General features: G+C 39.5%; 1 protein-coding gene across 2 annotated transcripts; it reads right to left on the reverse strand.

Annotated features, from left to right (window-relative positions):
* Positions 1-403: 403 nt before the first annotated feature.
* Positions 404-9,741, reverse strand: sec14l7 (SEC14-like lipid binding 7). 2 transcript variants are annotated; one of them, XM_070925051.1, is made up of 12 exons: positions 9,671-9,741; positions 8,627-8,702; positions 4,852-4,895; positions 4,652-4,714; positions 3,954-4,142; positions 3,700-3,795; positions 3,562-3,622; positions 3,391-3,474; positions 2,849-2,955; positions 2,624-2,763; positions 2,270-2,439; positions 404-1,666 (listed from the first exon to the last, which is right to left on the reverse strand). In XM_070925051.1, the coding sequence occupies exons 1-12, from the start codon at positions 9,722-9,724 to the stop codon at positions 1,536-1,538; spliced, it is 1,215 nt and encodes a 404-aa protein (XP_070781152.1). In that variant the 5' UTR covers positions 9,725-9,741; the 3' UTR covers positions 404-1,535. The 2 variants fall into 2 exon arrangements, with proteins under 2 accessions (XP_070781152.1, XP_070781153.1); XM_070925052.1 differs by lacking the exons at positions 3,954-4,142; positions 4,652-4,714.
* Positions 9,742-14,598: the final 4,857 nt, after the last annotated feature.

Genomic DNA, 14,598 nt, shown 5'->3' on the forward strand with positions numbered 1-14,598 from the left:
TATTTATTTATTTATAATGAATGTTATTAATGTTATTTCACAATTTTTGTGACAGGAATTCATTTAATTCGATTAATTCTTAATCATAATGATACTGTTTGTTCATTAATATGTATTTGTTTACATTATTATAACAGTTGAAACTGAGGCTGTAAGTCCACATTAAAATAAGTGAAGCAGCTTCGATGTAAAATATAAATATAAATATCTGTTTTATATTTCCTGTTCGTCTCATTCATTAACATCAGACTGAACTTAATCTGCACCACAGAGAAAGATGCTAAATGCATCCATGAACATATTAATACACAATTTCTGCTTTTATTACAAGTAACATCAACATACAAACTGAAGATTCTTCATAAATTAAGAAACTTACTTTGTTTACATGATTTTGTGAAATTTCAACACATTTTAGTGCGTCAGCCATTTTCAGCCTCTAATAATAAGTCAAACAATATGAGCAGCATAACTGATGCAGTAGCACATAAACATACATGTAGACATTTAACATGCTAACACTTGATGTGATGCTTCGACATGAGAAGATGAGTTTAAACAGTTTAACTGCTTCTGGTTTGAAATGCTGCTGAAACAAGTTCTTACTAAACAACCTTTATGTCTTCGTTGAATGAATCCTCACAGTCAGATGCTGTAAATCTTTCAACACCGCAATGCAGAAGACGGCTGGATTATCTACCAGGCAGGGCCGGGACCCTGCCCCGGGACCCCAGGCCACCAGGCCACCAGGGGGCCCGAAGGCTCGAGGGTCACTGTGTGGGGGTTTGTGGTCATTTCTCAACACTAAGTTCACTTCTTCACCCAGTCAGCACAACAACGCGTCTCACTCAAACTCAACCTCCACCAGACTTCTGTGTATTTACACTCAATTTTACACGTGTTTGTATTGTCAGTGTTCTGGTACAAGAGTTGATTCTGATGTGAATGAAGTGTTTTGGTTTTTGAAAAAGTGAACTCAGTACAGAGAAATGAGTGTCAACAATTGTGAAAAATTATGAATGGAAATTTGTTTTGGTAACACTGCACCACGAACAGCACGATGACAGGAGCCTAAAATTCGTTAAAATCAATGACACATTTGTGCTTAAAGAGTAACTTAACACGAATCTTGTTTTTGCTGACCTCCAGTGGTTTCTCACCATGCTGCAGTGATGTAGAAGTGTACTCCAGGGTGTGTGAGTACCCTGTGACATCACTCAGTGCGTTTACATGCACTTAAGTAACCGTGTTACAGTCTGCTTTCTCGTTTAAACATCACGTACACGACAAACCTGGTAGACAATTAGAGAAACTGTTTCCACAGGAAGATTTCTCCTCCATTTGGAAACATCTTAAAAGTTCCTAATCAGCTTTTTACATGTTTCTACATGATATTAATTATAGCCTCTTTAAGTGAATGTACACACACTGAACTTCAGCCACAGAGGGCAGTGAAGTGGCGATGTCACTGGGTGAAAAGGATTGATTTAGCTCTGTCACACAGGGATCAGGGTTTTCCTGGGGTTAGGGCTTGATCACTGCAGCCTCCGGTCCCCTCTGCTTCGTGGACTCTGCGTCTGTCCTTCTGGAGGAGGAAGAACCTCGACGTTGTAGTTCACCTTCTTGGACTGCAGGATACTGTAGCTGTTATCAAAACACAGCACGTCTGCACAGAGCGAAGGACAGAGGGAACACCGTTAGCCGTTAGCATCCTGCAGGACTTTAAATATGATCGATACCACCCTCATGTCTGTCCGTTGAATATGAAGCTACAGCCAGCAACTGGTTAGCTTAGCATAAAGACTGAAAACACTGTCTGAGGGCTAAAGCTCACAGATTAACACGTTTGTTTAATCCGGACAAAAACTGAAGTGTTGAAATGACAAGTTGCTGTTTTACATGGATTATGTGCAATATTTCACTTCACTGCTGTCAGCAGTCACTTCCTGTCGGCTCTGCTGGTTTTCTGACAACCTCATGGTGACAACAAGACTAGAGGAAGTCAGTGCGCCCAGCCAAGAAATAGTCCCTCATATAACAAATGAGATATAACGCGTTAATTAAGGATTCTGTCACCTTAAGACAGAGCCAGGTTAGCTGTTTCCCCCTGCTTTATGCTAAGCTAAGCGAACCGTCTCCTGGCTCAAGCATAAATAATGTATTTCCCATGATGTCAAACTATTCCTTTAATCCTGAGGTTTTTGTAGTGGGGTGCAGCATGTAATCCACTAACCCTTTAACTCTAGTACCCTACAGTGTGGCGACTCACAGACTCCGGGCTCGGGGCAGGTGAGGCAGCTGTCTTCAGGGACCAGGTGAGCATTGTAGCGTTCGCTGGGAAGAACCTGCAGCATCTCAGCCAATTTCTGACCGCCGCCCTCTTTGGTCCGTCTGTACACCCCGAACCCGATATCTGCTCCGTCGCTGGCAAACTGCCACCTGGCAAGAAACAGGGGCAAAGTTTACTACATTTTAAATGGTACCTGTGACAAGTTGCACCAAAAAACACATGCGCACTCTAACTAATGTGAGGTTTTGTTATAAATGAAGGGCTGTGTGTGACGTTCTCACTCTCTCTCACTCAGTTTTGTGCCTCTAAAACAGGCTGCTGGTTGTTTTGTACCTCAGGAGGCTGCTGGCTGCTGTAACATCGTATTCCAGCTGGAAGGTCGAACCGCGGCTGACGGTCACACTGCTGTCGTACTGAACCTTCACCGAGTCCTGAACGTAGTACGACCTGGGCACCGTACCGCCGTACTTGAGCTGCAACGCACAAAACATCCGTCATTTCAGTCACGATCATTCGGAAAGGACTCGGTGCCTCGCCGATCCGTCTCTTTGCTCTAACCATGGTTCTGCAGCGAGGGTCTCCATCAGGATCAGTCAGGGTCCCTCCATACACCACAGGAAGCTGATCTGGGTCAATATGTTTACGTAACACTTCTTGCCAGTTACCTATGAACAGAGGAGCGTAAAGTATGATTTAGGTAAACAGGAGCGGTGTTGTTAGCCGTGCTAGCAGCACGTCTGTAAGGAGGGCCATGTCAGTCAGACAGATATCTCAGCCATCATTCATGGTGTCCAGAGGATGAATCCTCCTGACTTTGGTGACTCCCGGGGCTCTCCTCTAGCACCACCATGAGGTTTTGTGCAAAGGTTCTTGACAACTATTGGATGGACTGCCATGGAATTTGTTTCTGACATCAGCCTCAGCTGCTAATTAGCAAATGTTAGCATGCTAAATTAAGATGATGAAAATGGTAAATATTATACCTGCTAAACATCAGCATGTTAGCATGCTGAGGTTAGCATTCAGCTCAAAGCACCGCTCTGCCTGAGAGCTGCTAGCCTTAGTTTGCAACTCTGCGATAAAAAGAAAAGTAGTCTCACCTCCTAAAATGATGATCTTGCGTCGCGTTTCCTCACACAGAAAGTGTTTGATTAGGTTGTAGGCCATCGGAAACATTTTGGGAGCTGCGGCAAAGACAGAGTTTAAACCAAAGACCGTGAACACAACCTGGGACCAAGTCAGACCTGGAACATGCAGATCTGCTGAAGTACCTTTGATGAGGAACACCCTTTTCAGCCCCTCTGGATAGTTCTCTTCAAACATGGCGAGGATCTGCAGACATGAGGATATGCAGGTATTTAATGTGTATCATGGACAGATGAAACCTAGTGATCATGTAGCTGACAAACCTCTCCATAAGTCTCAATAGCAGGTTTCCAAATGTGTTTCAGTCCGAGTCCTTCACAGTCGTAGATCAGAGTGATGGCTTCAACGTTCGTCCCCAACTGAGGAGGAGATGGAAAAGGTTTAGGAGGAGGATTTAGAGAAGGAGAGGAGAGGAGAGGAAACAAAAGAGGAGGAGACGAAACAGGAGAATAGAGGAGGAAACAAGAGAGGAGAGGAGGCCAGGGGAGGAGAGAGGAGAAGAGAATCTCCTCCTGACCTTCTCAGACTGCCTCCGACACTCCCGCTGCAGCATCTCCGTGTGCCGGATCTTGGTCTTCATGAAGTCCTGTTTGGTCGCCGACAGCAGCAGACCTTTAGGATCCAGAGGGCCGATGACGTCGTACCAGATGGGACTTCCCTCTCGGTCGTATCCACACATCCCTCCAGAGACGTACTTCTCGATCACCTGACGAGCACATGGCGGAGAGCGTTGTATTATTATCAGCATGCATGCTTTCCCCTTCGTCATAATGGTGATGATGATGTTCGGGTATTAAATCGACAATTATTATAGTTAGTGGTGGAGAAAGTACTTAAGTAGCAATATCACACTGTAAAAATACTACTGTTACAAGTAAAAGTTAGTTAAGTAAAAGTACAAAAGTGTTAGCAACAAAGTATCAAAAGTAAAAGTATCATATACTATATTATCGAATTATCATTACTTTACTTTGGAGCTAATTTTAACTACGTACTTTATATAATTACTATTTGGTTGTTTAACAATATCATTTTAGAAACTCTAAACTAGAAAAAACTAAACTACAATATTTTCCTCTGATATGTCGTGTAGTAGAAGTATAAAGTAGCTTAAGATGAAAATACTTAACTGTACTTGAGTAAATGTACTTAATTACTTTCTACCACTGAACTGTGTGTAGTTTTTTAAATGTGTGACGAACAGAGCCCGTGCACCTCCGGAGGTTTCCAGTCACTGATGATGGTGTCCACGTTCATCTTCCTCCTGAACTCCAGGTGCTGCAGAGAGACAGAGACACAGAGACACAGAGAGACAGAGACACAGAGACACAGAGACACAGAGAGGGAGGTCAGAAACATGCTCACCGACCACATGAGCCTCGTACAGGAAACAGCACGACTGATGAAGACCTCACCTTTCTGACCATGGCTTCAGCTTTCTGAACATTGAAGCTTCGAGCTGCAAAGAGAAAGAAAAAGTCCTGACTGGTGAAGTAGAGACATGATTTAAACCCATTTCACATGCAGCAGCAGAGGACAGGAACTAATACTTCACGGCACTTTAAATTACATACATACTTCTACTCCACTACAGTTTTGTACTTTTTGCTCAGTTACCAGCTACGATAAGCAGCAACGTAGATAAAGTCAGCAGAATAGAAAGATAAGAGATAAAAGACAACGAGCAAACACACTGAGAAAACACCGTGGGGCTGTGGGGGTACGACACATGAAACGTTGAGCACTATTTTTTCCTTTGCTAATCATTACGGATCTATAAATGCTGCAGCGGCTCTAGACTGACAACGTCCGATAATCGCACCATAGAAAACCTGAGAGAGTTTGAACTGAGGTTAACAGCCAATGCAAATATTGAAGTCACAGAGTCCCCCATCGATCTGAGCCTCCCTGAACTATGGATCACTAAACAGAAGAGTCATGAGACACAATGTCCTGATGTCCTGTCCCTCAAATACCAGCTCGACAACAGCGGAGGTACTAGATGATTCGGATAATATTACTATGACACATAATTGTTTTGCAGATATGAACCTATACATGCTGTATTTTTATCTTATCAGCTGTTGAAGTTTTAGAAAGCAAGCTTAGTTTTAAGGGGGAAGGTAAATGAATTTAAATCTCTGCAGCTTTACTGAAGTCTGACTATGTACAGCGTAAAACAAACATTTACTGCAGGATAAGACCGCTGAGTGGAGGCGAGTTCAGCGTCCTGGCTGAGTAAATACTGTATGCTTTCATGGCCACAGGGTCAGAGGGAGGAATACTATAGAAAATAAATGACTGATTAACAAAGAGAGCCCTGGAAATGTAATCAATTATGTAACTTTTGAAAGAAGAAATAAAACGTTGTTCTTCTTACAAATGAAAAGTTGAATTTGTGAGAAATAAAACACACGAAAGACACTCAGAGGTCTGGTATGACCAGTAGCTAATGTTAGCTAATGTTAGCTAATGTTAGCTAATGTTAGACAGATGACTCGAGGAATACTTAATAACGTATAATAATAATGTCAAGAATTGTGTGAGAAGATTGATATCACTCTCATGTCTGTCCGTTAAATATGAAGCATAGCTTAGCATAATGACGTGTACATTTACTCAACATTCTTGAGGTACTTGAGTATTTCCATACTTTGATTACTTTAAACTACAATTCAGAGGCAGATATTGTACTTTTTGCTCCACTACATTTGTTTGTTGCTATGGTTACTAGTTAATGCGTTGTCAAAGACTGTTCCAAACATTTTGTCTTGAGTTTGGTTGGTTGAGTTTGGGTCTCTCTCCACTCTGAACTTCTCACATGATTTCATTTAAACGACTGTTTGAGGCCCAAAGTGGTAAAAAGTCTCTAATATTGTTTTTGGATTTTTCTATAAGATTAAAGAAAAGTCCAAAAACTGAAAACAGATTTGTGTCAGAACTTGTTTTGTCTTCTTTCCTCTCCCATTAATCATCTCATGACCCCTCAGATTTATATAGGGGGCCGACCCCTCGGTTGGGAACCACTGGACTAAGCCGGAGTATTTTTACATTGTTGTAGTGGTACTTTTACTTGTGTTAACGATCAGAGAACTTCTTCTCCCACGGCCGGTATCGGACCTCATGTCTCATGTAACTTTCCTCTGAAACAAGCTTAACACTGGCCGTCATTATTGAACATTTTTCAGATGCCGGCGTGAACACCTGAGGCTGCACTCAGTCTCTGCTGAACTCTCTAAGGTTTGAAGCTGGTTCACAAACAAACCTGTTCCCATGTTTTTATACTACAGCCAGTTTCAGTGGAGGACCGTGGGGAAATACCAGAGCTGGAGGCCTCGGTATCGACACCTGTCAGAGGGTCACGCTGGAGATTCAGTTTTGTATTTGTTTGATTTGATCCTCTTCTATATGACTCAGTGTTTACAACCTTTTTAGCTTGTTTCCCTTTAAAACAAAGCCATGTGCACTTGTGAGGCCTCATCACAGATCTACTGTTTTGGCCATTTAAATTAAAAGACTTACTTTTTCATTTTAATTTAAATTTTTTTTAAAAGGTTTAATTTAAAAGGTAAAGTTGTTCAATAATTCACATTTGTTTCCTGAAAAAACCCACAGCAGAAATGTGTTTTTTCAGTTTTCTCTCCTGATGATCGTCAATCATCCCGAGGTTGTGACCACAACACCAAGGGGGAATTACAAGTACTCAGATCCGGAGGTATCCTTATACATCCTCCCAATGCAACAAAGTAAAAATACTCCAATATAAAAGTAAAAATCCTGCATTCAAAATCTTACTTCAGTAAAAGTACAGAAATAAAACCAGCAAAATACACTTAAAGCATCAAAAGTAAAAGTACTGGTTCTGCAGTAAAATGTGACTGATATCTGATTCTATCTGCATCAATGTTAGAGCAGCATTTTACTGTTAACTACTTTATATACAGTTAGCTAGAGTACTTTATATACAGTTAGCTAGTTTAAGTACTTTATATACAGTTAGCTAGAGTACTTTATATACAGTTAGCTAGTTTAAGTACTTTATATACAGTTAGCTAGTTTAAGTAGTTTATATAAAGTTAGCTAGTTTAACTGCTTTATATACAGTTAGCTAGTTTAAGTAGTTTATATAAAGTTAGCTAGTTTAACTGCTTCATATACAGTTAGCTAGTTTAACTACTTTATATACAGTTAGCTAGTTTTCTACTTTATATACAGTTAGCTAGTTTAACTACTTTATATGCATTTAGTTAAAGTACTTTATATACAGTTAGCTAGTTTAACTACTTTATATACAGTTAGCTAGTTTTCTACTTTATATACAGTTAGCTAGTTTAACTACTTTATATGCATTTAGTTAAAGTACTTTATATACAGTTAGCTAGTTTAAGTACTTTATATACAGTTAGCTAATTTAACTACTTTATATGCATTTAGTTAGTTTAAGTACTTTATCTAGTTTAACTACTTTATATACAGTTATCTAGTTTAACTACTTTATATACAGTTAGCTAGTTTAACTACTTTATATACATTTAGCTAGTTTAACTACTTTATATACAGTTAGCTAGTTTTCTACTTTATATACAGTTAGCTAGTTTAACTACTTTATATGCATTTAGTTAGTTTAAGTACTTTATATACAGTTAGCTAGTTTAACTACTTTATATACAGTTAGCTAGTTTAACTACTTTATATGCATTTAGTTAGTTTAAGTACTTTATATACAGTTAGCTAGTTTAACTACTTTATATACAGTTAGCTAGTTTGAACTACTTTACCACTACATTAGCTGCTAACAGCAGTATTTGATGTTGTATTACATTGAAAATGGATAAATCAATCAATTCTGAACAAAAGCTGGAGGACATACTAAGAGGTCACGAGCCCTAAAGCCTTTCTTCAAACTAAAGGTGACCTATAGTTGAATTTCCTTTCTATATCCTCCTGGTGTTTTTCCATTTGACTTTACTCTGTACTTATTTGTCAGTTCTTTATCTCGTCTGTCTAATCTGTGTATCTGGCAGTGAGCCCGCTGGTTGTTTTTCTTTCATTTGTATTTGTATTGAAGAAGTCACCTTGTACCTGGACGGCCGTGTGATTGTTGTTTTGCCAGCATCGTACCCACACAGACAAAATGCTAAATACTAAATCCTGCCTGTCCAGGTTTCAACGGCGGGCTGCAGGTCTCACCTCTGAGCCAGCGGAGGAGGTAGTGGTCGTGCTGTGCGGGCAGGTGGGGGAGGACGTCCTGGATCCTCCCCCGAAACTGGAACCAGAGAATCAGAAGGAACATAACATCAACATTACAATTTTATTACTAATGGAACATTTTGAGGTCTTTGGAAATACACTTATTCACTTTAAATGAGAAGATTGATACCGCTCTCATGTCTCTACTGTAAACATGAAGCTACAGCCAGCAGCTGGTTAGTTTAGCTTAGCATAATGATTGAAAGCTGGGGGGGAAACAGCTAGCTTGGCTCTGTCTAAAGCTAACAAAATGCACCACCTACCTGCACCTCTAAAGCTCACTAATTGACATGTATCTTGTTTGTTTAATCTCTACAAACTGTGTAAAAACAACAAATGCCAGGTGGAGCCTCCAAACAGTTACAGCCTCCAGCCAAGAAATAGTCCCTCACACAACCTCCTGCAAAACAGCAAATTATCGCTTTTACACTTTAAACAACATATAACGTGCTAATTAATGAGCTTTAGAGTTACAGAGCCAGGCTAGCTGTTTCCCCCTGATGCCAGTCTTTGTGCTAAGCTAAGCTAAGCAGCTGCTGGACGTAGCTTTATATTTACGGTACAGATGTGTAGTACTCAAATCATTAAGTAAAAGTGCTAATACAACCATATAGAAACACTCCTTTACAAGTGAAAGTCCTGCATTAAAAAAGCATTATTAAAATGTACTTGATGTAAAATATATATAATGAATAAACTTATGCCATTCAGAGTTATATTATTATGTCATCTATATTATTGGATTATACTTACATTTTAAATTTAATTGAATATATGTAATTAATATCAAAAGTGTATTTACGTGCACTCACACTGTCACTATAAACACCATCAGACAGTTTAAGTTGCCATAGAATCACTGTGATACCACAACAAAAGCAACCATGGATACAACCAAGTACAAAACAGCCACTGCTCAGTGTTATTAACTAATCAATACCTTCAGGGAAATCATAGGAGTCATGTTGATTAAATGTTGTTTACCTCAGTTAATATTTCAGCCTGCTTTGGGCTCAAGTCTCCAACTCGTCCGCTCATGTCTCCTGTGTTGTGTTGCTCCGACAGCAGCCGAGTCTGAGTGAAGTGAACTGGAGGGAAAAGTAGGTAGACCAGGAAACACCACGCCCCCCCCCCCCCCCCCCCACACACACACACACACACACACACAGTGGACTTTCATCCCTTAGCTGGAGGCTCTTTATTGCAACACAACACACTCAGAACAAAGAAGAGATGGAAGAAAACAAAAGTAGTAACACAACAATTCACAATGAGTAAAAGTACAAAAATATTAGCATCGTTTTATGATTACTTTTGTTGGTTTTATCTCATCATTTTATTAGTATAAAATAAATAAAGTTTATTATTATCAAAATGTACTTTTAAGTACCAAAAGTAAAAGTACTCATTACGCAGAATGTTCCAGAATAATTTATACCGTACATTACTGGATTATAACTATCGACGCATTCATGGGTTAATAACTTAATTATTTACTCTACCCCTGGGATCAATAAAGTCTTAAATCTTAATCTATAATAATACATCATAATTTATTTGTTGATCATATTTTGTATTATTAATTAAACTTATCGAATACATGTAGTAAAAAGAATATATTTAAGAATATTTCCCTCTGGACTGTAGTGGAGCAGAAGAATAAAATGAAGATGCTCAAGTAAAGTTCAAGTACCTCAAAATTGTACTTAAGTACAGTACTTGAGTACATGTACTTCTGAAAAAGGAGATATGACGGCTCTCTTTGTATTTTTGTTTTAGTAGAAAAGTAGAATTCTGGGATAAATGAAATGAAATCTAAATTAAACGAATGGAGCACAAAGATTAGAAAGATTACAAAGACTTTGATAAAACTCATTTTATTCTTTAAATACACGAGCTATTCAGAAACTGATCAGGACCCAGATACCAGGTTCACCAAATAAAGCTGGTGTTTATGAATAAATAGATGATTTACACAAAACAACACGTCAGAAACAATCAAAGCATGAAAATACTTCTCATTTTGACAGAGTGGAAAGTTGTTTAGATCACCCTACAAAGAAAATAGTAATAATAATAATAATAATTTACCTCCCAAGATAATACTGCCCTGATGGACAATATGGAAGAAAAATATAATCAACTTGATTTGAGGACATTTTTTTCTAAACTGAATCGTTCTGTTTCCAAAGTTGAAATAATGAGAATAACTTGGCGTGTACGGTCTCAGATCAATCAGCTGTCCAGGAACTATCCATATCCACGTATGTTGTGAAGTCATTTGCACAGCAGGTGAAACGTGTTGGCTTTCCCTCCTTTTGCATCAAAACTCCAAAACTACCAAAATACCTCAGAAAATGATTTAAAATGTTTTTTCAAACGTCTCCTTAACAGCTTCTGATTCAAGTGAAGATGCACATTAAAGATATTTTCTAAATCAGCTTCTTCATGAGCGACGTGAAAACACAGCAATCGTTAACAGTCTGAGCGGTTTCGGTTGTTTTTGTATGAGAGATTTCTGAATCTGTGTTTTTTTTTTCTGAGCTCTTCTCACTGGCCTGAAGTGGGCGGGGCATAGATGGAAAAAAAAAAAGGTGATGTCACGAATTCCCTTGCACCAATCAGGATCGTTAACTTTGATTGTTGCTGATTCAGGCAGGACTTTGGTTTTTATCTTATTGAGAAACAAGATTTGAAACCAGCTTTTTGGGGGCTTTAAAGACAAAGTGGCAACATTAGCTAATTAGTAATAAATAAGAACAGCTGAGGCTGATGGGAATGTCATTAGTTTGGCAGGTGTACTGGACAAAGTAAGATTTTGACCTGAAGGTGGCGCTAGATGAAAAGACCACCAAAGTTATTAGGATACATTATCTAGAAACTATGAAAGTCTGGGTAACATTAATTAATTAATTAACCCCACACATATTAAGCATTTAAAAGCAGATATAAGTGTTTACTAGTGTATTTATCAACAACTAGAACTCCTCCTGTGGAGACTTGCTGTAAATATAATGAACGCCTCTGAAGGCTGCTCTATGAACAGGTCATGAATGACAATATAGTAAAACACAGTGGGAATAATAAGTGTTCATAGGAGAAGTTACAATTGTGACAAACTGTACAGTAATAAACACTAAAACTACATTATCATGTGTTACAAGCTATTCATTAAAGGTTTATATACTGTTAATATAGTGTTAATATTTAAAGATGGCTACAGGATGTTGTGCCAATCCATCCAGTACATGTTGAGATATTTCACTTGATGTTTGGAAACTTTGACCTGCTGGTGGCGCTAGAGGAAAAGTCAGCAGGCTTCATCCTCTGCGGACCATGAAGGTCTGCGTAAGATTTCATAACAACTCATCCAACACCAAAGTGGTCTAGAGCTGCGCTGCTAACATGGCTAACATCAAAACAACAGTCAGTTGTGGCGGGGGGGGGGGGTTACCAACAGCCCACTGTGGAGGTTTACGAGCCTCAGAAACAGCCTCTTGTTTTATATGATGAAGAGATGAAAATAATGTTTTGTTGATTATTTAAACTGAGATCTGTTTCCGAGCCGCTTCAGATCGAACGTCTCGCCTCTGAGCATGAAGACGTCATGTGATCCAACAGGTCAAAGCTGACGGCCGGTTTGTAAAGCTTCACATTTTTACACCTCCATCTTTATGCTTTGCACTTTGGGATTAGATATTTTCCACTTTATGACAAAACGATATACTGGATTTATTTATTTCTGGAATTAACTGTGGAGTTAGTGTTTGTTTGTTTTTTGTGCTACACAAACTGCAACATGAATGTAGCCTCCGTCCTATCAAAAATATGAACTCTTATTCTGTTCATTAAAACTTTTATAACAATGATTCCAAAAATAACTCTTCATTATTAAAAAAAAAAAAAAAAAAAGAATCTCTATGCATTATTCTTTTATACATTTGGACAAAGCCGACAGACTCCGACTCTGGGACGAGCTGCGAAGCACAAAGCTACTTTAAACAGGACGTGCTAACCTGCGCTCCTATATTCTGTCTTTAAAGAGCATTTATTCACCACAAGGCCCGCCTTCAACCACTCGTACATGGAACCTGGCGGCTGTGATGCAGCTTTAAATTTTGTGGAAACGATGAGGGGCTGGTGAAGAAAAAAGGGGGGCGACGTTATCCCGGTTAAACCCTTCACATGACACCGGCTGTACACCCACACACTGAAAACCCTCAGGCTGTGTCAGTGGTTCTAAAGTGCCGTACAGCTGCTGTGAAAATACAATAAATAAACTCAAAACATGAAATCGGTCTGATGCTTTTCACTGTGTGGTAAAACACTTTGTGGGTTGCTGCTCCAAGCGACACCTGAGAGGACTGCCGCTGGGCTCAGGGCCTCCACAACGAACGCTTTCTAAGTTATGTGCTCAATGTTTTGGGAAATCTGCTTATTTGCTTCTTTTGTATAATTAGTATAAAAAGGAAAAGTTGTGGTTTTACGAGAGGTTTCATGTCGGACTGTTTCCGTGAAACCACAACTTGTCTTCAGTTTTTGTACAAAGTAAACAAATAAAATATGCCATGTTCATTTAGAGGTGCTATTATCTGTGGACAGAGCCAGGCTAGCTGTCTTTATGCTAAGCTAAGCTAAACTAAGCAGCTGTTGGGTAGATATCAGAGTGGTCTTCTCTTCCAACTCTTGGCAAGAAAGCAAATAAGCGTATTTCCCAAAATGTCAAACTATTCATTTAAAAGTTTTCAGACAGCCTGCACATTTACAATCGCAAACTTTAAGAATAAAAAAAAAAGGTATGAGATGATGTGAAGATCCATCAGCTGTGCAAAATGTGATCATTTAACTGAGACTCAAAAACTGAAGCAGACACGAGAAATCTCTTCAAGTAAAGACAAATCATTGGTATTTGAGTTAGAGCTGGCAAATACTGGTCAGCACAGACGGGGGGCGCTCTGCAACGGACCCAACGGCTGCTCCTTCAGAGAGTACGAACGTTCAGACAGGAAGTAAAGCAGAAGCACCTCTGCAGCGACCAAAGGTAACGAACGTGAGAACTCCGACCATCCGAACACAAAAGCTGTTCCTGACACACAATGACGCCTCGTGCAAGAAACGTTCAGACGCAATCCTTCTCCAGAGTCTCGTACGACTCAATTCAGACCATTTTTCTCATATTTAGAATTTTCTTTTGAACAAAACTGTCACCTGAGTCTCGTAGAAACAGTCGGCTCGTCTCCAAAAATATTTTGTTTAAATATGCTGCCAAAAACTACAAAGATCTTAAAGGAGCTTCCTGTTAAATGAACCTTCTCTTCACCACCTCACCGTCACGTCTGCCAGTTCACATGTAGTGTTTGGCAACGTCACTGTGCCGGGTCTCATAATACGACTACTGTCGTGTTTTAACTTCTTCTTGTCACTAATTGATGCCACCTCACAGACGAGCAGGTGTCCTTCATCAGGATGAACAGTGAGGAATGAGTTTGACTTGGAGAGAAAGGTTCAGTCTAAGAACACAAGCGTTTCTTTCTTGCAGGAGGCCCAGTGTCGCCATGAATCAGCATATCAAATGAAAGCAAAGTACCTGGAGAGGAAATGAGATGCGATTTCTTTTCATCCCTGCGTTTGTTTTAGAACGGGCCGGCTGCGTACAGCAGCACCTGATCACAGGTATCACCTCCGAAGTACTGAATACTGCAGTCAGTAATGTCCCGTGCTTCAACATCGTCATTTCATTCAATAAGCCCGTATTAAAATATAATAAATACATCCAAATGAGAGACATTTCGACAGAGCGTCTGTGGGAAACATTCACTGAGGTGCTCCGAGCTGACGGGGGCCAGCAGGAAGCCTGGAAGGCAGAGCAGAAGAGAACGGTTTGAATAGTTTGGTTGTATTTGGTCGTGTTG

The sequence above is a fragment of the Enoplosus armatus genome, chromosome 18, assembly GCF_043641665.1.
Source record: "Enoplosus armatus isolate fEnoArm2 chromosome 18, fEnoArm2.hap1, whole genome shotgun sequence".
Taxonomy (NCBI): domain Eukaryota; kingdom Metazoa; phylum Chordata; class Actinopteri; order Centrarchiformes; family Enoplosidae; genus Enoplosus; species Enoplosus armatus.